The 22,412-nt window shown below is 55.6% G+C and overlaps 4 protein-coding genes across 4 annotated transcripts; 3 read left to right on the top strand and 1 right to left on the bottom strand.

Moving 5' to 3' along the window:
- Positions 1-22: 22 nt before the first annotated feature.
- B0H18DRAFT_962980 (uncharacterized protein) lies at positions 23-4,533 on the top strand (the record flags this gene model as incomplete). Its single annotated transcript, XM_048043140.1, has 14 exons — positions 23-138; positions 177-240; positions 492-576; positions 606-689; positions 751-786; positions 854-945; positions 1,001-1,080; positions 1,144-1,472; positions 1,581-1,960; positions 2,013-2,510; positions 2,912-2,913; positions 3,047-3,254; positions 3,321-3,509; positions 3,769-4,533. The coding sequence occupies 14 exons, from the start codon at positions 23-25 to the stop codon at positions 4,531-4,533; spliced, it is 2,928 nt and encodes a 975-aa protein (XP_047884659.1).
- Positions 4,534-6,465: 1,932 nt separating this feature from the next.
- B0H18DRAFT_962979 (uncharacterized protein) lies at positions 6,466-12,713 on the top strand (the record flags this gene model as incomplete). Its single annotated transcript, XM_048043139.1, has 27 exons — positions 6,466-6,686; positions 6,728-6,952; positions 7,193-7,236; positions 7,320-7,413; positions 7,585-7,605; positions 7,758-8,120; positions 8,176-8,312; positions 8,473-8,478; positions 8,539-8,725; positions 8,784-9,198; positions 9,254-9,264; positions 9,409-9,460; positions 9,507-9,587; positions 9,646-9,660; positions 9,690-9,818; positions 9,902-9,923; positions 9,976-10,143; positions 10,405-10,431; positions 10,467-10,694; positions 10,827-10,937; positions 11,001-11,082; positions 11,196-11,241; positions 11,426-11,599; positions 11,650-12,069; positions 12,144-12,359; positions 12,419-12,580; positions 12,672-12,713. The coding sequence occupies 27 exons, from the start codon at positions 6,466-6,468 to the stop codon at positions 12,711-12,713; spliced, it is 3,699 nt and encodes a 1,232-aa protein (XP_047884658.1).
- A 263-nt stretch (positions 12,714-12,976) lies between these two features.
- Positions 12,977-14,445, bottom strand: B0H18DRAFT_962978 (uncharacterized protein; the record flags this gene model as incomplete). Its single annotated transcript, XM_048043138.1, has 6 exons — positions 12,977-13,327; positions 13,417-13,525; positions 13,623-13,746; positions 13,786-13,894; positions 13,952-13,990; positions 14,215-14,445. The coding sequence occupies 6 exons, from the start codon at positions 14,443-14,445 to the stop codon at positions 12,977-12,979; spliced, it is 963 nt and encodes a 320-aa protein (XP_047884657.1).
- Positions 14,446-16,037: 1,592 nt separating this feature from the next.
- B0H18DRAFT_962977 (uncharacterized protein) lies at positions 16,038-16,820 on the top strand (the record flags this gene model as incomplete). The annotated part of the gene is made up of 2 exons (XM_048043137.1): positions 16,038-16,166; positions 16,263-16,820. The coding sequence occupies 2 exons, from the start codon at positions 16,038-16,040 to the stop codon at positions 16,818-16,820; spliced, it is 687 nt and encodes a 228-aa protein (XP_047884656.1).
- Between the last annotated feature and the right edge of the window lie 5,592 nt (positions 16,821-22,412).

Raw genomic sequence — 22,412 nt, 5'->3', positions numbered from 1 at the left:
GAGCTGCGAGCTGTGGCGTGCGATGCGCAACCGCAACGCCCTTGCGCCTCCCACGCCACAGGAACAGGACTCGGACCCTGCCGCTGAGCGCGCTGGGCGCGAATACTACGGATTAAGTCAGTGGAAGCCTACGTCAAGGTCAGAAGTCGTGATGCGTACTTAGCCGTGAGACGTAGTGGCTGTAACGAGCAGCCTGTGAATGGGTGCCAGTGGGAGAGTGAGGCCAGTTCACAGGCAGAGGTGAGTCGGACGTATTCTTAGCTGATAAGGCTGAATGCTGTGGCGAGGATGCATGCGGTGCGCCGTGCGGGGCTAACCCCGGCCTTGTCAAGTGACAACGAAGTCTCACTTGACTAGCCTCCCTGGCGGCCGCTCTTGGTTCTTCAACGTCTCAGCTCCCCAGGAGGAGACCGTGAACCAAGATGTCCACCACGTCTCTACTTCGATCTACTACGCATCCATCTCGCTCACCCCCTCCCCGCTCTCCTCAGCCTCGCCTCAATAGTCACAACAGCGCTAAGGGGAAGGGGGATCGAGGGTCCCAGACTTACCAGCAGAAACCTAACATCATTGGAGGTGAGTAGGTGCTTCGGCGGCACTGACAGATCGATTTCGCTCACTTGGGTATACAGAGAAATACAGCACTAGGAAGCACGTCCCTGTCACAAAAGCCAACGCAGCCGAGCAAGGTAGGTATCCGAACGCCACATGTTATCATGCGCGCAGATCGCTAATCGTTGGTCCTCACAGAGGTAGAGAGTGATCTGATCGACACCGAACAATCAGGTATGTGTTACGTGCTCGTCCAGTGGTAATCAGCCCATGCAGCCAGCTAATGTTAGCTGATGCACAGCTGCTACCAAGGACGAGTACGAGTACCCAGAGGTGGTTCGCAAGGCCTTCGGAGACCGGTACCTCGACCTCCCACACGTCACTGGCGAAGTCGTGAGTATCTGTATGCGACTCATATCACAGTAGCTGACTGAGTCTCTACACACAGAAGGTCACCGGTTTCACTGCGCAGGACTGGAAGAATTTGCAGGGGTGGATCGAGGCGCACGACGACCTCAATAAATTTGAGTGAGTGTTCTTGCTGTGCGGCGGCTTAGCGTCATCTCATCTCATCTCACCGTGCCATTGCAGGTTCGAGTATGATCAGGAGAAGCAGGAATTGACTACGATGACAGCCAGTTACCTGCACGATCTTCTCGGCACGATGCAAAGGCGTCACATCAACATGAGATGGTACACCTTCTTCACTTCACCAGAGTGGGTACAACTCGCGCTCAATATCTCGAATGACCCTGCGGACTACGCGTCCATACGAGGAAAAGGTGGCTCGAAGAAGATTGCCGATCTGGTCGAGGCTATCGCAGTTGGGCGTGACCTACTCATCACTTCGCTGAACGAGACCGCACAGTCGCAATCCCTGTATAATGAATACAATACGGATGGGAAGCTATCGAAGGTCAGTACGTTGGCTGCCAAAATATATGATTACTCATGTACGATGAAAACAATAAGGAGGGGGCGCTAACGAAGGTCAGTACGTCGGCTGCCAAAATATCCGATTGCTCAAGATATACCTAAGCTCCTGGAAATGGCGGAACGACTCGTTGGTGAAGACGTGGACGACGCGGAGCTCGTCGCCTTAACGTGCTTCAACATCGAGGAGCTAATACCTAACGGCACCGATAAGACAAAATGGTCGGCGCCTCCAAGAAAGAGTTATACTGCCAGTGCCCTCGCCTTTCAAGCAGCCATGTACGATGCTCTGTCTGCGAGTAACGCAGGTTTGATTCGTGGTGCGGGTCCTCTGGTGGCCGAACACAGCGCCGTGTTCTTCGGCGCTGCGCGCGTATTCTGGATCTACATACCGATATCTGCACTCAACACGCTCAGGAAGGCGGTTAAGGAAAGATGGTCCATGGAAAAATGGATCGCTAGTGGCTTCGCTATCGTAAGTAACCGTGCTCTGTCACAGTTCCTTGCTTACTGACCACTTCAATAAGCCGGTGCTCGAGTCGTACGACGACAACCAGCAGACCCAGGTCAAACACTTCCTTGGCAACGTTCAGGAGGGGTATAAGCAGATGCTGCGGATGCTGGCTGAGGTCTTGATGACGAATCCGCCGCATCAGAACATCCTGGGGAAAGCACTCGCTCAAGTCCAAGATGACAAACAACGCAGCGCCCAGTACGAACAACTGACTAAATATTGCGAACACCTTCTCCACCCTCCGGACGAAGCTTTGAACTTCGACGACCACATTCCCGATATCATCGCAGCGGTCAAGGAGGGTGCCCTAGGTACTGCAATGGACCGCCTATACGTCAACTCCGGAGCTACACAAAAAGAGCGCCGTTCTCGTCCGCGTAAGACGCCGGAAGAACTCCTAGCAGGCTTACGATACATTGCGGATACAGGAGGAGTCAAGCGGAAGCCCTCTGAGGAGGACGTGCAGGCGAACAAGCGTCCCCGCGATGGGCCGAGCACGGCCGAGCACGGCGTGAGTGAAGCTTAATCTCCGCGTGTGCAGTGCGAAGATGCACCGGATCGTGACACACGGCTCATCGCTGTCTCATCGTCCCCACCGTCATCGCACCTATCTTCACCGCCCTTCGTCGCCGCTGCCGCATCCCTCGTCATCTGCATCCCTCGTCATCAACGCTGCACCCCTCGTCATCGCCGTCGCACGCCGTCGCAGCACCCCTCGCATTGTCGCACCTCTCGTTGTCACAGTTCTATTCCCACGTAGTTTCTCGTCGTCGCCTTTCGTGGCACCTGTCGTCGCTCGTCGTCCCTTCTTGTCGCACCTCTCGTCTCTCGTCGTACCTCTCGTCGTCGCTGTCATTGTGTAGGATTAGCATGAGCAATATCCGTCTATTGTGTACTGGATGTACGTGTTAGTTGTACGTGTTCGTTGTCGTTTGCTGTCGTGTTACTCACAATGCTAGCTATCGCTATTGATGGACTTCTACGGACCTTAGCAACTAATTGATTAAGACTGACTGACGTCAACTGAATCAGCTAGGGGTAAAGTAGTCCAGAGGCGTGCGAACGGCGAGCGGGCGGCGACGTGCAGCGCGACGCACACGACGATCGCTATCACGTCAGGGCCAACGCCGTGCCGACGGATGCGCGGCGGGCAGACAAGAGGACGGGCGGGCGAGCAGCAACACACACCCACCGGATCGCAGGCATCGGGGTAAGCAAGCGGACCGGCGGGCGGCGAGCGGGTGGAGGGTACAGGGTGCGGACCTCCACTGCGCACGACGACAGCGAGCACGCAGGGCCAATGTCCTGCGTTCGGACGTAGCCTACGACCGAGCAGCGGGCTATGAGTGGACGAACGGACAATGAGCCGGCCGAGCGGTTGGGCGAGCGGAAGAGTGGAAGAGAGAACGGGCGGGCGGGCGAGCGGAAGAGAGAGCGGGCGGGCGAGCGGAAGGGCGAGAGGGTGCACGAATGGGTCGGTGGGCAGCAGGGCAAGCAGATGAGTATGAGGGTGAGTGAGCTGACAAGAAAACGAGCGAGCGAGGGATGGGCAAGGTATGGGCAAGGTGAGTAGACAGCTGGCAAGGGGTAGATCGCAGACACGCTGACGAACGCGTGCAGGCGGAAGAGCGGGTAGACAGGAAAGCAGACCAGCAGGCGATTTGCCCGTCTGCTGCACGACGCTCACATCTGCGACGTCTACGCGCACACGCGGCCGACGGAGCCTACTGAGTAAGATTTGACGTTCCGAACGGTAAACCCGGAGTGAGATCTGGCCGTCTGAAACGGTGCGGCCGGCGCCGGCCGGAGGGGTCCGGGTCAACGTTGCAGACGTTGTCGTTGCCAGCACGTTGCCAGCGGTCTGGCCGGAGTGCATGCTGGCCGGCTCTGCCTCGTCTCCAACGTTGCGGCCGGCCTTGCCATCCCTGAATACTGTCCCCAACGATCCACCCGGCCTGTTTTCACGGTACGTTGCAACGCTCCGGCCGGAGTGCATGCCAGCCCCGCACCCCCTCCTCAATGTTGCGGCCGGCCTGTTTTCACTGGACGTTGCAACGCTCCAGCCGGACTACACCCCGGCCGCCCCCCCACTTCTCAACGATCCGCCCGGCCTCTTTCACCCAACGTTGCAATGCTCCGGCCGGAGGGTATGCCGGCCGGTCATCCCTCGTTCCCAACGTTGCGGCCGGAGCAGGCAGAATTCAAAGTGGCCAGGCAGTCCACACTGCAAACAGTCCGGCCGGTCAACAGATATAGCATTGCAAACGAGCCGGCCAGCCTCAGGCCCTACCACTACAAATGGTCCGGCCGGACTTTTTGCCGGCCGAAAAGACAATGTCTCGGGCCAAGGGTACAGCCAAAACTCGGCCAAAGCAGCCAGACATTTTGCCGGCCGAGCTTTTGCTTCACCGACCTGGCAAGCATTGTCTCGGGCCGAAAAGTTGACAATTTTCTCGGGCCGAAGATTTGAGTACTGCCTCGGGCCGAAGAGTTGGGCATTTTCTCGGGCCGAAGATTTGGCCGAAGCTCGGTGAAAACAGCCGGGCTGTCGGATTGCCATATAAGGAAATTTGGTATTGACTGGTAGTACTTCATTGATAGACTATAGTATCAATTCCCTAGTGACCAAAGATGTCTAGTTAGGCCAGGATGTGCAAAACAAGATTTACTCACAGGCTTCTTTGCACAACAAGCTAATCAATTTCTGAAGCCAGTTTTCTTTTCCCACACTGTTTGACTATCTAGGATGTGTTGTTTCAATGCATAGAGTATATCCCCAACAGGAATAGTCTTATTCTTTGAAGCTGAATACAGGACAACAGATAAGGGGCATACAGGTATGGTACCGTGCTGAACAATGTTGACTCCTGCAGACAATCTACATTCAAAACACTGTTTCACAACCTCTGATGGTTCATTTACCCATAGGGAGTGAATCCTCCAAAGGAACAGTCTTATTCACATAAGCTGAATGTAGTACAGAGTCAAGGCAAGGGTGTATGGGTATACATGTCATACTGTGTTTACTTCCTGAAGCCAATATGCTTTCCCCACAATGTTCCACAATCTAGAGTAGCACATTTCAATGCAACAAGCAAGTCTCCCAAAGGAATAGTCTTATTCTTTGAAGCTGAACTCGGGGATGAAGATAAGGTGAATATGCATTATATTGTGAGAGACATACTTTGGATTATTGTCTGTCTGGGTGTCACACTGAAATGTTGTACCAGCATGCACATTGCACCTGCCACAGAAACATTTACATTGGTAACAGTCCGGCCGGCGAATCCTCATCCTCATAGGAGATGGTCCGGCCGGAGTGCATGATCCCCTTAACTCTGTACCACATTCAGCTTGTGTGAATAAGACTATTCCTTTGGAGAACAGATTCCTTGTGAGGAAATGAACCATCAGAGGTTGTGAAACAGTGTGTTGAATGTACATTGGCTGCAGGAGTCAACATTGTTCAGCACGGTACCATACCTGTATGCCCCTTATCTGTTGTCCTGTATTCAGCTTCAAAGAATAAGACTATTCCTGTTGGGGATATACTCTATGCATTGAAACAACACATCCTAGATAGTCAAACAGTGTGGGAAAAGAAAACTGGCTTCAGAAATTGATTAGCTTGTTGTGCAAAGAAGCCTGTGAGTAAATCTTGTTTTGCACATCCTGGCCTAACTAGACATCTTTGGTCACTAGGGAATTGATACTATAGTCTATCAATGAAGTACTACCAGTCAATACCAAATTTCCTTATATGGCAATCCGACAGCCCGGCTGTTTTCACCAAGCTTCGGCCAAATCTTCGGCCCGAGAAAATGCCCAACTCTTCGGCCCGAGGCAGTACTCAAATCTTCGGCCCGAGAAAATTGTCAACTTTTCGGCCCGAGACAATGCTTTGCCCATTGGTGACGCAAACCGTTGGCAGGTGAAATGTCTGGCCACTTTCACCACCAAGCTTCGGCCAAAAATCTTTCGGCCCGAGACAATCTGAAAATCTTCGGCCCGAGACAATCTGAACAATCTCGGCCCGGGGAAATCTGTGCCCGGTCGGCAAAGCAAAAGCTCGGCCGACAAAATGGCTGGCTGCTTTGGCCGAGTTTTGGCTGTACCCCCGGCCCGAGACATTGTATTTTCGGCCGGCAAAAGGTGAAAAAATCCGGCCGGCCGGACCATTGACACTGACATTTCTACTGGCCGGCCGGACCATTTGCAGTGGTGTATTGACTGACCGGCCGGACCATTTGCATTGCTGGGAATTGATTCCATGTGCTCCGGCCGGACCGTTGCAATGTGTACATTGCTCTGGCAGGAACTCTGGCCGGGCCGTTGCTAATGGTACCATGTTTATTGTATTTACTGACCGGCCGGAGCATTTGCAATGTAAACTGCCCGGCCGCTCCGTTTAGCTCAGAAATCTGCCTGCTCCGGCCGGACTGTTGGAAAGAGGATGACCGGCCCATATGCCCTCCGGCCGGACCGTTGCAACATCTCGGGAAGGTTCCAGGGGAGGCCGGCCGCAACGCTGGAGATGGTGGATGACCAGCCGGCCATGCCCTCCGGCCGGAGCATTGCAATGGCACCGTTGCAAACGTTCCGGCCGGACCCTGGGGCTGCTCCGGCCGGCCTCCGGGTCAACGTTCCAAACGGGCAAATCTCACTCCGGGTCTACCGTTCCGAACGGGTTAGACACACTAAATAATGTGGCCGACGAACGATCGACAGGTGCAGGGATGACGAGGAGGTGCGAGCGGGCGGGCGCGAGGGCGAGCGAGGGGCCCACGAACGGGCGGACGGACGGGCACGGGCGGACGGGCGAATGAGTGCGCGAGCAGGCGGGCTCAGGGCGGGGACTGGCACAAGACACAGACGAGCACCGCATGCACGACGACCCCAGGCGCACTGGGCGAATGCCCGGCGCGCAGATACGGCCGACGAACGCGCAGGCAGGTAGGTGAGGAGGTGGGCGAGCAGGCAGACAAACGGGCGAGTGAGACCGTAGTATGGTACATTTCAATCTAGTGGGTGATGTGTAACAGCAAAACGTCGTGCGGTGGAGGTCTATTAATGGAGATCAATGGATGGTAATCACGGGTAATATTTTGACTGGGTGCATGACCACCAAGCTTCGTCATTGCAGGAGCTAGGGTTCTGTAAGACCTAACCCAAGCTCGAGGGTATTGACGTTAGCACTGCCCTCAAGTTTGCACTGCCTTCAAGTTCGCACTGCCATCGTGAGCGTAACTCACGGATTCGTGCTATGAAGCTAAGTCAAACTGAGGTCATTGAGCTCTCTGAGCTCCTCTCGTCTCTTCAGGATCTAAGTCCAAGTATGCTGTCGCTGCTAAGGCGACTGATCTCAGAGCACCAAGAGGCGGCGCATACGACACATGGGAGTCCATCGGGCACAGGTCAGTAAACTCGTTCTATCTCTACAGGAGATCGTAGAAAACAACAAACTAATGAATGATAAGCTGAAGGACCATCTATCGTCGTTCACGAGCCCTCTGAACAGTGTTTGGCAGAAAGACAATTTGAGCAACCTATGGACCATAACAGTACGTGTATCGTACCGTATTCAGGCAGTTCAGTACCAGTACAAGGTCAGCATATATATTACATTGGTTGCAAAGCTATCTCACTCGTCCATCGTGACTGAAAATCCAGAATCTGAGCCTAGGACATCCAGTTCGTCGAGGCGAGCCCCTAGGTCGCGTCGGAAACTCGCTGTCGCGCCGTATGATCCTGCGTCTAGGTCGGCTCGTAAAAATGCACAGCAGCCGGCTCATTTCCCACTGCCGCCCTGTCCCAGAGCTGGCATACAATGGATTGCCAGTGAGAATCAGCCTCGTGCTGCCTGGGAAATGACGACGAAGCCCCACGAAGCGGCCAGCACCACAGTCGTCAATCTCTTGAACACTCTGACAGCCTATGATCTCAAGGATGAAATTGCAAGCTGCGCGGACCTACTCTTGGAACCACAGCGAGCGTCGTACGGAGACAAGCACGAGACACTCTCGCAGCTGGCCAAACGATGCACCAATATGGATCACAAGAGGGGTGCTTTCGACTTCCATCTTATGGTGGCGCTCATGAAGTTCAGCTTTGAGTGTGCAAGGTAAATAGCTTCCCATAAGTTCCGTATGATCTGACTCACCAGTCTACATGTCTAGTCTGTCAGGATGGGTGAACATCAATATTTCCGCTTTATGGCGCGAGCACCTTTCGACAGAGGCCAAACCCCCCAGTGTTCGCACCGTACAAGCCTGGTATTCGAGAGGTACCAAGCTAGCAAGGCTAGCGGCTGGAGGTGAGATATTGTAACGACATTCGGACATAGCAGTATGCTTATTACCCTGCAGGTTCAATCTATATGCTTCTCTGGATGGCCTATACGAACTTGCGCGTGCCGTTTATTGAAGCGGATGGCAATCTATCTTCCGACCTCGCCAATATACTGTGATGCCCAGATGCAGGTGAGTACTAGTGTTGCTCTTCTTGCGTGAGTTGTGCACTAAACAAATCATGCAATACAGAGAGCCCTGTTGGACGACTTGTCCTACAAACTGTTATCCCCACTGTGGGGTCTTTGTGCGAACGGTGCCCCATAAGACTGGGTGATCTGTTCACAGCAGTCACCCTATCATCTCTGGATATCTCCAGCGATTGCCTGTGCAGTGATCTCAATGCGTCAGACCGTCTGTTCAGTGCTCTTCCCTCGAAGTAAGTGACAGTCATCAACCAATCTTATCGTTGACCTAACTCACTAGTATACATACAGCTCTTTTGTTGCTGTGCCTCGCAATCCAGACGCGTGGCCGATGTTCTCGCCGCCTCTCATGTCGTTATCGCCTCTCACGTCGCTCTCACCTCTCACGTCGTTCTCACCTATCACGTCGCTCTCACCATTCTCTCAAATGTCGCCTTTAACTGAACTCGACAGCTTCACGCCATTGTCGCTGTCACCTACTACTTCATCAATGTCACCATTGTCCCTCTCCACCCTCTCAGATCGCTCAGATCGCACCGACACCTCTACTACCACCGTCACCTCAAAATATGATCCAGAGCAACTGGCCAACCAGCGGTTTCAATGTCCTAGGGACAGAGGGCAGAACTCGACCTGGACAGAGCGTCAGAGGAACTTGGCTAGCAAAGCCGTAGAACCATCAAGCCTATATGAGCTGACTTCAATGGTACATTCAGCCTGTGTGCACAGCGAGATCATCTAACTCATCCACGATTTTGTAGCTACAGACCATGTACGTTGATGGCATACGTCCAGCAAATAGTGAATACCTAAGGCTGAACAACAGTCTATTCGAGTAAGACGCACACATGTTGAGATGCAATAAGAGTCTGACATTCATTGCGATAGGGATGTGCTTATCATACAGTCTGTACAGTTGGACGTTGTTGCATGCATATGCAAGGCTATGCCTCAAAGCATGCGAGACGGTCTGCCAGATCGTCTTGCTGCTTGTTTTGAACGAATGCCCTGAAGGAGATCAACACGGCTGAGGACGGCGGTGCGCATGTCTTTCAGGCACTGCACTTTTCCTGGTACAATCGGCATTGCACTTCTGTACGCGCACATTCTCTCCACTGATTGACCTCTGATTCACCAACACGCCATTTTGTAGGGACATGACGCTCCAGTGAGCGCACCACCTATGACCATGAAGAGGACGTTCGGGGTAAAACCAACTACCATCAGCTAATACCCTACCCGTCGAAAGATATGACGACGAATCACTCAATCTACCAGTCGGTCAAGAACATCCTAGGACCCATCTTTGACTGGCTAGATAAGAAGGTGAATTATCTCATTGCTTGTGTCTCCATAGCACGACTGATCAAGATACACATCTATTTTTCAGCTCAAGGAAATGATGCCAGGCACATACGAACATCTGGACTCGTATGTCCGCATATTGCCTGGCAACAACACCGCCGTCTCTGCCCTTTTCTAGGGCTGGTCATTAACCTCAACGTAGTGACAGCAGCGCACAGAGACAGCAAGGACGACGGCGTATGCCTAGTCCTTGCAATTGGTGATTTTGAAGGCGGTGAGCTTGTCTTATACGAACCAGGGCTGGTCGTGCCTCTTCGTAATGGCGACTTTGTCATATTTCCGTCTTGTAAGTCTACCCACTTTAACTTGCACTTCAAGGGTCGCAGAGCCTCCATTGTATTACATACTGATCGCGAAATGACGAAGTGGCTCGAAGAGCGCAACGGGTGGTCTACTAATACCAATTTTATTTGACGTACCTATAGCTACGTAGCTTTGTTCGTCTTCAATATACTTGTGTGGTTTCATCGAATGTGATGAGCGCTTCCCCGTGCGTAATAGCGCGCCTCGCGGGCTCTGTGAACATCACAGACATCAATTGTTGAAGTTTACGGACGCTCGGATGCTATCGGAGGTGCGTTTTTCATTTCTTCTCACCCATCACTACAGTCTATCGTCGCTGTCTCTCTTTCCTCAGTGCGCATTCCGACATGGTCAAGCCTGTTACTCGATCCGTCGCAACCGAACAAGGCGCCGGAACACCACGATCAACCCGGTCGACCAAGACCTCCAAGGCCGCAGGCGGCTCGAAGAAAACCACCAAGCAAACAAAGACTAAGGCGAACCAGGCGGCTGCCAAGAAGGAGCGGGAAAAAGAGAAGGGTCAACAAACATCTAGTGAGGATCGTGATCGTCCTTGACGCACTGATTTTAATCGGTGTCGATGATGCTGCGTTGGTAGGGGTTCGCAAAAACTCGTCAAGAATGATGGCGGAAGAAGAATTATCGAGTGACGAAGAGCAACCAAAGCTAAACAGAAGCTTGCTGGCACCGAGGACAGAGACGTTGATGAACAGGATGGCACGTCCAATGATGTGGAGATGGAGGATGTGACCGCTGAGCAGCCTAAGGCACCTCAACGTATGTGATCAAATTATATTCAGCAGTTCACATTACTGACCAGCTCGCTGTGTTACCACTAAGCCAAACCGAAGCCAGCATATGGCAAATCCGTCAAACCTGGAACCTCCTTGGATGCCGGCGAGGAGGATGTCGCGCAAATGTTGTGTATGATCGATAATTCACACTCGTGCATTACTACTGGCTAACGCAACATCTTTTAGTAGGTGGACAATGTCAAACACAACGTCAAACTCGGGATAAAGCTACTGTTTCTAGGTCTGAGAAGCCTAAGTCTGTCGTTGTCAAGTCGTCTTCGAGCAAGGTATGTCGTCATGCATTGTATTGCAACCTCTCTTACATATCTACTGGGACGTAGCAGGGCAACTCAAAGGTAAGGGCCGGGCAATTCGTGCGGTCGAGTCAGAGCATGAGCTCGATGAAGACGAGGAGGGAGATGGCCAGGGCAAGGTTGTGGATGACAAAGACGAGGTCGGGGTCGAGGACAGGACGAGGACGAGGACGGTGCACGCGATGACGATGACGAGGACGAGGGCGAGTACCAGGACCAGGAGTACGATGATGATGATGAAGAAGACGACGAGGAGGTCATAGGGAGTGGGTCCGAGGAAGGGGAGGATGAAGTTGATGATGTCCAGGAGGAGAACGACGGCGATGTCATAGTGAGTATCATCCTCAGGTTAATAATTATGATAGCCTTGATAATCCACAGGTCGTGTCTGAGACGAAGGCGAAAAGCAAGCCTGCTCGCGAGCAGGGGACTGTCGGTGAACGCAACAGTAGCAACCGCGTCAAGGTAGCCGACCTGCCCGCCAGTGTCAAGTCCCTTGTATCTGCCGCGCAGAACTGTCTGCGCCTCCATATTGCCCTCAAGGCTGCCTGGACTAAGGAGACGTCGATTACCTCTAACCGCCTGCCTTCCAGTGACAAGATGATTGGTGCATGCCTTCGCGAAGCGCATCTTGGACGCGGGAAGAGCAATAAACACAATGCAGACCTGAAGAACACATTCCAGATGCTGCAAGGCCCGAAGGCAAAGAAGGACGGGGACCCGAAGGCAAAGAAAGCGGAAGTTCGGAAGGAGATGACAGATGAAGAACGAGAGGCGATGAGAAAGAAAGTCTACACCGTGGTGAGTCTAAACGTTCCATTGTTCAGAATGTCAGAGGCTCTGATCAACTATAGGTTTGGACGTGCTCATCACAGACACGAAATGAGCTCAAGAAAAAGGCGAAACAGGTCGTTGAGCAGGTCTTCAAGCTCAATGGTCTGTCCGTGGCTCAAAGGACTGAGATCGCCGGCTGGCTTCTAGAGACACACTCCACGACGGTCACCGACGGCAGTCGTAAACACAACATCGCCAATTTTGTCTTCGGCGGCATAGAGTTCCACTTCGACCGCAAGAAGAAGTTGGACAGAGAGGTACGATACTAGCATTCAAGACCAGAAGTAACTAACATGAGAATGAACTACCATCCTAGCATACGAAGGTCGAGCCGACGGAACCGTTCCGAAGTGATTGCATTCCAGAGCTGATCTACCAGTATTATGGCCTGGCGGGACGCCCAGATGCGAGTATCAACTCTGCATTTGAAGAGTTCAGCAAAGTACCGCTGAACCTTATTGCCCTCTCGTGCAATGCAGTAAGTAGTGATGCACGGACTTAGAAACTAGCCCATAACCATATATAGTCTTATATTTTGCGGACTTTCTTGGCAGCTTAATGTAACCTAGCTAGTTATCTTAGATTCGGTCGAGCTAGGCTTGACTAATTGATATAGCCGGTCATAAGCTAGTTATAACCTAACTTCACAAAAGTCGGTTATAGTCGGTTCAAGTCGACTAGAGCCGACCAAAGCTGGCAAAAATCTAGTAAAAGGGACCCAACTCCAACCGTGTAGGCCTTGTACGGTGCTACCCAGACCCTATCCGGATTCACCGCCAGTGTTGGCGGTGAACCGCGGGTTCATCTATGCCTACCGTTTTCTTGCCCCCTCCTGCTCGCTCGCTCTCGCGAGTTTCTACCACCCCCCTGGCCCTCACCCGTGCCCTGCCCTTGCCGTGCCCTCCGTCCTCGCCCTCGCCCTAAATCCGCTCGCAATCGCCGCGTGCGTCGTGTTCGCAGTCACCATGTGTCGCGTTCCCGTCTGCTGGCCCTGCCCGTTGTCACCGACCCATCCTCGCCCACCATCCACCTCTGTGGTCATCACCCACCCTTTGCTCATGCGCCCGTGGTTCGCTTGTCGGCCGTGTTTCCGCGGTTCTGCGTGTGCGTTCGCCGGTCGTGTCTGCGTGCTAGGAATTCGCCCAGAGCGCTCGCGGTCGGTGTGTGCTGTCGCCACCAGTGCTGTCATCTGCCAGCCCATCCGCCCGCCTGATCCCTCGCTCGCCTGCCCACTCGCCCATTAGTTTGCGCGTCCACTCATGCCGCCGCGTAGGGATGGACACGGGTACCACCGCGGGTGCGCAGGGCGTATACCGCACCCGCGACCCGGGTACCCGTACCCGCGGGCGGTGTTACCCGTACCCTACCCGGGTTCACTGCCAGTGTTGGCGGTGGACCGCGGGTTGGGGTACCTCGGTGATACCTGCGCGGGTGTCGGCTTGTTGCCTGCACCCGCCGTCCTCCCCGTCCTCCCTGCTCGCTCGCATTCGTGTGTTCGCACGTCCCTGCTTCTCACGCACCATCTGCACGCTCTCCGACGTGCTCGCTGTTGCTCCCGTACCCACGGCGCGCTCGTCAGCTGCGTTTGCACGCCGGGCCCTGGCCCTGTGTGCTCGTGGTTGGCGTGTTGCGCACGACCCGGCCCTGTTCACCGTCGCCATTTGCTGTCCTTCGCTCACGCACGGGCGGTTCGTTCGTTGGTCACGCTTGCGTGCTGGGCATTTGCCCCGTGCGCTCGTGGGCGGCGTGCGTGTTGTCGCCCGCTTCTGGGCCCGCCCGCCTGTTTGCCCGCCTGCGTACGCGTTCGTCGGCCGTGTGTGCATGCTGGGCATTGGCCCGGCGCGCTCACGGTGGGCGTGTTATATGTGGTGGCGTGCCCTGTCCCCACCTATTCGGTTGGTCCGTGCGCGTGCTGTAAGTTCATCAGCTGCATTTGCACGCAGGGTCTTCGCCCTGTGTGCTCGCTGTCGGCGCGACACACCCTGTCCCCGCCAGTTCATCCGCCCACTCTTGGACTCACCTGCCCGCCTGCTCATCCACCCGCCCGTCTGCTCGTTCTCCTGCACGTCCCCTCGCCTACCCACCCGTCCGCTTGCTCGTCCGTCCTCTTACCCGTCCGTCCGTCCGTCCGCTGCTCTCCCGCCTACCCGTGTTCGTCGACTGTGCCTGCGTGCTGGGCATTCGCCCGGCGCGCTCGCGGTCGGCGTATACTGTGGCCTGTCCTCTCGCCTGCTCGCCCGTCCAGTTGTCCGCCCGCCTGCTCGCCGGCCGTGTTTGCGTGTGGGGCACTGGCCCTACACGCTCGCGATCGGCGTGTGTTGTGCGCATCCCGGCCCTGGCCATTGTCGCCGCCTCCCGTCTCCTACTCACGCGCGCGTGCGGCCATGTGTCGTCCCCTGATTGTGTGCCCGCCGACTCGCCCGCTTGCTCGGGTACCTACCTGCCCGCCCGCTCGTATACCCGCCCGTCCGCTATCCCGCTTCCCCGCCCGTTTTTCAACTTGCCTGCCTGCCTGCCTGTGGGTGCGTTCAATGGCCGTCTCTGCGTGCTGGGCATTCGCCCAGCGCGCTCACGGTTGGCGTGTGTGCTGTCGCCCCCTCTCTCGCCCGCATGCCCACTGACCCGCTCGTCTGCTCGTCAGCTCACCCACTGACCTACTGCTTGCCCACTCACCCACCTGCCCTGCCGACTGCCCTCCTCTCTGCTCGCCAGCCCGCTCGTTGACTCATCCGCCCGCCGTCTGTCCGACGGTCGTGCCGTGCCTGCACGCAGGGCATTGGCCCTGAGTGCTCGCGGTCGTCGCACTGTACGTCGCCGCGTCCTGTGTCTACGTTAGTGGGCTCGTTTGCGTGTGTCTGTACTCACCGATGAGCATTCGCCCTCGCCCGCTCTCGCCCGCCACATGTCGCTGCGACCTGTGTTCGCGGTTAGCTCACATGCTCATGCGCGTCTTCACGCACCCTCGTCCCATACCATCCGTCACCCGCGCGCCCGCCGACCGTTCGTCGGCCCCGTCTGCACGCAGGGCATTGGCCCAGGCCGTAGCCGTGCACGTCGCGTTCTATGTTGCGCCCTCGGTGTGCTTGCTATGCCGCCGAGGTCGGAGTAGGAGACGGGGTTGTGCTTGTGCACGCCCGAGCCCGAGCCGCGCGTCGCGCGTGGATGTTGAGGACGTCGCAACTAGGTGGCGACACCAGAGGGAGGAGGTGAGGCAACCTCTCGAGCGACACGTTTGGGCGCTCGCAAGGTTGCTTCTTATGGCAATGTTAAACCACCAAGGGTCTCCTACACTGCGCAATACCGCAGCAGCGACGAGGAGATAAGTACCTGCGCGGACGCGCCGTTCGTAGACTATACCCGAGGGCCGGGTGTGCTGTCACCAGTGTACCCAAGCATACATTCCAACACACCGATAGCAGTACGTAGTGCCTACATTACAGTACAGTGTCCAATAATGCATAGAGAATAACTAAATAGCTTTCCACTGTCATCAGGAAAAACCTACTTGGCTTGGCAAGATATATAAATACTTGACAAGCCACGTGGAGTAGTTCTTAAGTCATACAGTACCTAAATAACTTGGTCAGGTGGAATGTTAGCTTGTGATACATGTAAAAGAGTACCGTTCTTGTACTAATGTATAGTAACACATGTAATGTCCGTTTGAAAGCACATTACAGCTTGTTGCTACTCCAAGAATACTTCCCAAGACACTTATCTTCCGTTGAACTTCAATTCAAGCAGTTGTCAGTATCCCAAGTGACAATGCACAATGACACAATTGGATTCATTGAACTATAGTAATAGCTTCACAGTTGTATCTACTGTATACTCTGAGTACTAGGGAGTGTCATTCTATCTACCGGCTTGCCCAGCGCCATTTGCTAACCACCTAGTCGTCCAGCGACCGAACGGCCATCAACAACCACGTACACATGCTAAGACGAGCTGCCGTGCGGCTAGACGGGGGCATGACCAGCGAAGACCGGACAGATTGCCGTCCGGCGCTGTCGAGTCGCGGAGCATTCCCGTCTGGTGCGAATATGTGTTCATGGATACATGAGGTGAGGTCTATTTTGATGATAAAAAATGCGTTGCTGACCTAATTCGTCTACCGCGTTATCAACTGGTCGCCGCCCGCAATCGACGTTGTTCCGAAGGACGTACGGAGGACGAGGAGCATGAATTCGCGGCGAGAGTTGACGGGCAGTGGGGCGGGTGGTATGCTCGATGAGCTCGCGGCCGAGAGTGCGCTGGGGAGCGGATGCGCGCACGCGGATGTCGATTGCAGTCCCGGACGAGAGACTTTGTCTCACTTCATGGCAGACGACCACCTACATGTCCTGACGCTTGGGTCCCATCCGAAGGAATTCAATCAGCTTCAATTCACTACGCACGGTTTAGCTCCGCGGTACCTGGGCATACGAGAACTGCTTCCGCATCGCCAGCCTGAGCCCGATGAGAGGGTCTGCGGTCCAACGCCGTCGAAAACGGTATTCATGGATGCACCGGGAGGACCACGCACTGGGACGGCCACTCAGAGAACACCCGTGTCACTATTGCCCTCACTTCATGACGCCAGCCGGCCACAGAAGTGCAATGTCCCGACGCCCGGGTCTTGCCCAGCGACCGCACGACTGACCTGGTCATGGACGCACTGTAAACGTAGTGCCGTAGAGCGAGTCCGAGCGGAGGAAGCCCCTAAGTGTCGTGATTAGCCCGACGCCTCGAAGAAAATTCGATCAGCTTTCGAGCCACGACGCACGGTTTGACTCCGCGGTACCTGGGCATACGAGAACTGCTTCCGCCTCTCCAGCTCGCTGAGACCCGGCGAGTACCCCGAGTACGCGGTGTAGAGTCGCCCTAGACAGACAGTCTGAGTCAGTCAGGATCCCGACAACAATGTAGTCGTACCTGGCGGCCCAGCGCCCACACCACCCGCTGACCGTCGGCCAGGTCGGCGTGCGTATCGCCAAGGCCGCAGCCCGATGATTCTCCTGCGCGCGGTCCAGGGGTCGCGGGCGCGACCCGGAGCGGAAAGGCCTCGTTGGTGAACGTTTACCTCCCCGATCGTGAGCTTCCGGACGGCACTGCGGGCGGTGGCGCGAGAGCACGCATATACCCGTCAGAAGGAAGAGATTTGCTTGACTAGGGACGTCGGAGAGAGCGATCGGTCGGTGCGGGTGGAACGGCGATGACTGTAGTTGGATTAGCCCGGTTTTGCAGTCAGCGACCGAGCTGTTGATCAGAGAGAGGTGGAGGAAAAGACTTGGGAGGAGAACGCAGAGATGTTGGACGTGGGCGGCAAGATGGGAGTAGACGACAAAGTCCACTGGCGTCGACGTTCGCTCGCTCGCCTGCTCGATAGTGCAGTTCAATGTATTCCAATAAGTAGCGCACTCAAAAGATCACACAAGTGAAAGGAATTGCAGTGTTTTAGCTTCATTATATTTCGTGAGCGCGTTAACACTACGGCCAGCCTATGTTCACCTATATAACGGAAGACGCAAGACCCTATAGTGGAGAGCCCTAAGCTGCCATGTACAACTATAGATGTTAAGGTTACAGAGTCTCAGTCGCGTCCTCGTGGTACTCGACTCAATTGCTACACTACCTGTTAAGGTTACAGAGTCTAGAAATACAGTATCAGTGCCCATCATCCGAGAATAAGACTACAAACAAGCTTACCTCAGTCGCGTCCTCGTGGTACTCGACTGAGGTAGCTCTACTCTACGCGCGTCCGTTGAGTCCGTTCGTTCGTCACGTGTCCGTGTCATCACAAGCGCCCGCGTCTCGGTCCCACCTCAACACTCCCCCAGGACCGCGACGCGCATGTACAGTAAGTGTTTAAGTAATGTAGGTAAAGTCAGAGCCTTCGTAAAAATGTCCGCGGGGTTGTCTGCCCCAGGAATATGTATGATCTTCAATTGCTTACCACGTATCGCCTCCCGCAGCCAGTGGTACCGAATGTGCATGTGTCGCACACGCGAGAAGTTCGTTGAGCGTGTCGCCAGACTCTCTCCCCCGGCGCTGTCCATTCGGATCACCACAGGACGGTTGATCGGTACGTAGATTTCGTCCATGAAATTCGCGATCCAAACACCCGTTTGCCCGGCGTGAACGGCAGCGATGTACTCAGCCTCGGTAGTCGACAACGTCACCACGGCTTGCCTACGCGAACTCCATGAGACCGGTCCGCCCGCCATCATGACGACGTGCCCGTGGTCGACCGTCCGGTGTCAAGGCAATCGCCCTGCGACACGTCCGAATAAATCGTAGGTTGAAGTCCCGCCGAGTGGTTGCCGTCGTAAGTGAGGCCATAGTCCAGAGTCCCCTTGACATAACGAAGAACGCGCTTGAGTGCACGCCAGTGCTCATAGCTCGGGTTTGCCATGAAACGGCTAAGCAGCTGCACCGGGTAAGCGAGGTCAGGACGTGTTGCGACGGCGAGATACATGATCGCGCCTAGAGCCTCGCGGTAAGGGATTTTCTCCATCTCCTCGCGCTGCTCAGCGGTCGCCGGCTCAGCCTCTTTTGACAGCTTGCAGCCTGGCTCGAGCGGCGTGCGAACTGGGTTTGCATCCTTCATGCCGAACCTGTCCAGTACGCGTTCGGCGTATGCGCGCTGGGAGAGCCGCATTGTCTTTAGCACCCGGTCTCGCTCGATCAGGACTCCAAGCATATACTTGAATTCCCCTCCCCCGCTGAGCCGGTACCGCACAGCGAGCTCGGACCGCACGGTTGCCAGTCCTGCATCTGAGTCCGCGGCTTCTCCGATGTCGTCCGTGTACGTCGCGGTGATCGCCAGCCCGTCCTCGTCGAACCTCGCCCGCACACACTCGTCCGACCGCGATCGCGAAAACCCCAGCTCCTGGTACGTCTCATCGAGATGCCTCCACCAGTCATTCCCCGCCTGCATGCAACCATACAGTCCGCGAACCACCTCGCAGACGTGAGTGGGGAAGTCCTTCGAACATACCCTGCCGGCTGCTCCATATATATGGTCTCCTCCGGGGAGGCGTTGAGGTAGGCCTTCTCGACGTCATCCTGCGCCATCTCCATGTCGCGTACAACCGCCGTGGCGCAGACTAGGCGCAAAGACTCGAACCGCACGACAGAGGCGTGGGTCTCGAAATAATCAACGCCAGGTATCTGTTGGAACCCCTTTGCCACGAGTCGCGCCTTCGGCTTCCATTTCCCATCGGCCTCCTCCTCCCCAGCGAACTTCCGCGCATAAACCCACTTGTTCCCTATCACGTTCATATCGGGCGTCCGAGGTACGAGTCTCCAAGCGTTGATCTTCATCAGGCCGTTGATCTCGCTGTCCATTGACGGCGTCCATATTTCTGGCTGACGACTGGCCTCTTTGTAGGTCTCTGGCGTTTTCCCCCCCCGGTACCATCGAACGTCTCCGTCCTTGCCGGCTGAGGTTGCCTCCGTGAGCATAGCGAGGTACGCGCCTTCTGGGCTCGGGTTGCGTGGCACTGACTCATCGTCGTCAACAGCCCAGGCCTCTCCTTTGTCGCGTGCTGCCTGCTCGCGGTCATCGGACTCATGGGACTCTCTCAGTCTCTGGCTTGGTACGGTCGTCCTCGCAGATCGGCGGGGAGCTATAGCCTCCCGTGGTGCCATGATCGGTACATCCACCTCGGCCGGTCTCGCTTCTCCTGCCAGTCCGGGTTCAACCCGCTCGGGTTCGACGGGTTCGACGTTCGGCTCTTCATCAGGCATCTCCACTTGTGGTTCCTCAATGCGATCCTGCTCCACGCCTTCGGCTTGCACTACAACCGGCGCATCCTGGATCAACGTGCGATGTCCTGGTCCCTCCTCGAAGATAACGTCGCGGCTCCGTATGATGCGTCCGGCCTCCGGGTCCCATAGCCGGTAGTTCGCGTTCTCAGTGTATCCGACTAGGATACACCGGATCGACTTCGGGTCTAACTTGGTGCGTGTCTCGTCGGGAACCTTCGTCCACGCCACTGATCCGAATGCTCGTAGGTGCGCGACATTTGGTACCCGTCCGTGCCATGCTTCGTATGGGGTGCGACCTCCCTGTCGTGCCGACGCGGTCAAGTTCTTCAGGTACGTTGCCGTTTTGTACGCTTCGCCCCAAAGCCCTACGGGCAGTCCAGCATCGAAGAGCATCGATCTGGCGTGATCGCCTAGGGTGCGGTGTCCTCGCTCGGCCACTCCATCCTGCTGAGGCGTGTAGGGCGTGGTCATCTCGTGAATGATACCGTGTTCACGGGTGAACGCAGCCCACAGTGCATTGTCGAACTCGTGGCCGTTGTCGGTGCGAATGCGGCGAATCTTCTTCCCGGTCTGCAGCTCCGCCATTGATTTGAAGCTGCTGAAGGACTCGAGTGTCTCCCCCGCCTCCTTGGTTCGAAGAAGATCGAGCACTTCGAACGAGGACTTCCCGTCGTGTAGTGTCATGCTATGATACGCGCCGCCCAGCGATGGTTCACGGGCGCGTCCCGTCAGGTCGATATAGATGCGGTCGCCCACCTCTTCTTCGATACCGGATGACATGAACGGCTTACGGGGGTGCTTCCCTTTGATGCAGTCTTCGCATTTTCCCAAAGGCATCCCTCCGACGACCTCCATCCCCGTGACTGCTCCGGACTTCGCCATCTCCATCATGGTACGCTCGCTCGCGTGTCCAAGACGGCGATGCCAGGTGTGAACATCGGCCGCCCTCGCGTTCGTCAAAGACGCTAAGGCACTTGGCTCCCCCAGCTGTCCGGTAGTACTCGGGATTGACTGACCGTCGACGCGCGACAGCACAACTTCGTAGAGGTTTCCAGCAGTCATCTTTCCGACTAGGATCGGATATCCACCTCCCTGGCCTGCGATTCGCATCTCTCCACCCTTGATCGCAATGTCGCAACCGCTTCCGTCGATCCGAGACACCGATATGAGGTTTGCTGACAATTCTGGTACGTGGAGTGCGTTTCGGAAAGTGACCACTGATCTTCGCCCATCTATAAGCATCTCGGCGTGGACGCACCCGACTCCGATGATGGTGAAGTCGGCACCGCGCTTCGCGCTGCTGCCAGAATGCGGCTTTAGCGGTAGGTATTCGGAGAAGTCGTTGCGGTTGGTGAAGTAATGATGGCTCGCTCCGGAGTCTAGGTAGGCACGAATAGTTCCGTCTGTCGATTCGTCACGGACTAGTACTGCGCTCGCCATGAAGACGTTGTAATTCAAGGCCGCGGTGGGTGTGGCAACCGAGGAACCTGACGTGGTGTTTGCAGGTGCGCTCACGATCTGCGCACTTGCCATGGGATGCGCCAAGTCGGCCGGAGACCCCTTCTTTGGCCTAGGCTGCGACTTCCAAGTCGACGGTTGCTGGCCCGCCATCCCACCACCCTCGCAGTAACATCGATCCTTCGAGTGTCCCTTCCACAGGCACCAGTCGCAAATCATCGCAGCTTTGCTGACGTCATGAACGCCGAAGTACGCTGCTCTCCCGACGCTGCGACCTGCGTGATTCCGAGAGGGTTCTGCGGTCGTCCCGACTGTAACATTTCGTTGTCGTGCACGGAGAGGATCGTCAAGATGACTTCTTCTGGGTCGGATTTGGTGAGAAGAGGTGCCGTAATGTGTCGAAAGACGTCGCCCATGGATTGACAAATAACGATGGTGAATCGATGGTCGGTGAGCGACGACCCTATCTCGCGGCAAGCTTTGCGACGGCGCCGGAGTTCCTCGAAATGCGCGTGGATATCGGCACCAGGGACGTACTTGCATGCTTTGAGATACTCCTCGGCGTTCAGCACGGCTAACTCGCTACGCCTCTCCTTCACTGCTAGCAACGCAACCCAGAACTCCCGTGCAGTTAGCCCGAAAGGCTGACTCCGCAACACTCGAGGTCCATGTTGAGAGTGCATGACGCTTTCGCGAGAAGATCGTCCTTCTTCCACTTCGCCAACGCCTTGGTCTCGGCTTCCGTTGGCGTCGCAGCAGCTGGTGTCGGCGCGAGGTCGTTCCCGTCGATATGCCCTAGAAGGCCCTTCAACTTGATGATTGTGACGATTTTGCTCTTCCATTGAACCCAGTTGGTTCGTGTCAGGTGGAAGTTTTCAGGTAGGATAATGACTTTCTCCTTCTCGTCGGCCATTGTGACTGTATGCGTCGTTTCGATGAGTGTATGCGCGTAAAACGATCGATTTTGTCGATTCGAAGGTCAAGATGGGTGGTTGTTCCCTTAAAGCGTTGTCGAGGCGCGTGAGGATTCGGCTAAAAAAACGAGACGGGGCTCATAACCTGTTAAGGTTACAGAGTCTCAGTCGCGTCCTCGTGGTACT

This window comes from Fomitopsis serialis, assembly GCF_022376445.1.
Source record: "Fomitopsis serialis strain Sig1Antser10 chromosome Unknown B0H18scaffold_418, whole genome shotgun sequence".
Classification (NCBI taxonomy): Eukaryota; Fungi; Basidiomycota; class Agaricomycetes; order Polyporales; family Fomitopsidaceae; genus Fomitopsis; species Fomitopsis serialis.
The sequence above is the reverse complement of the archived record's forward strand: the minus strand, read 5'-3'. Positions and strand labels throughout refer to the sequence as shown.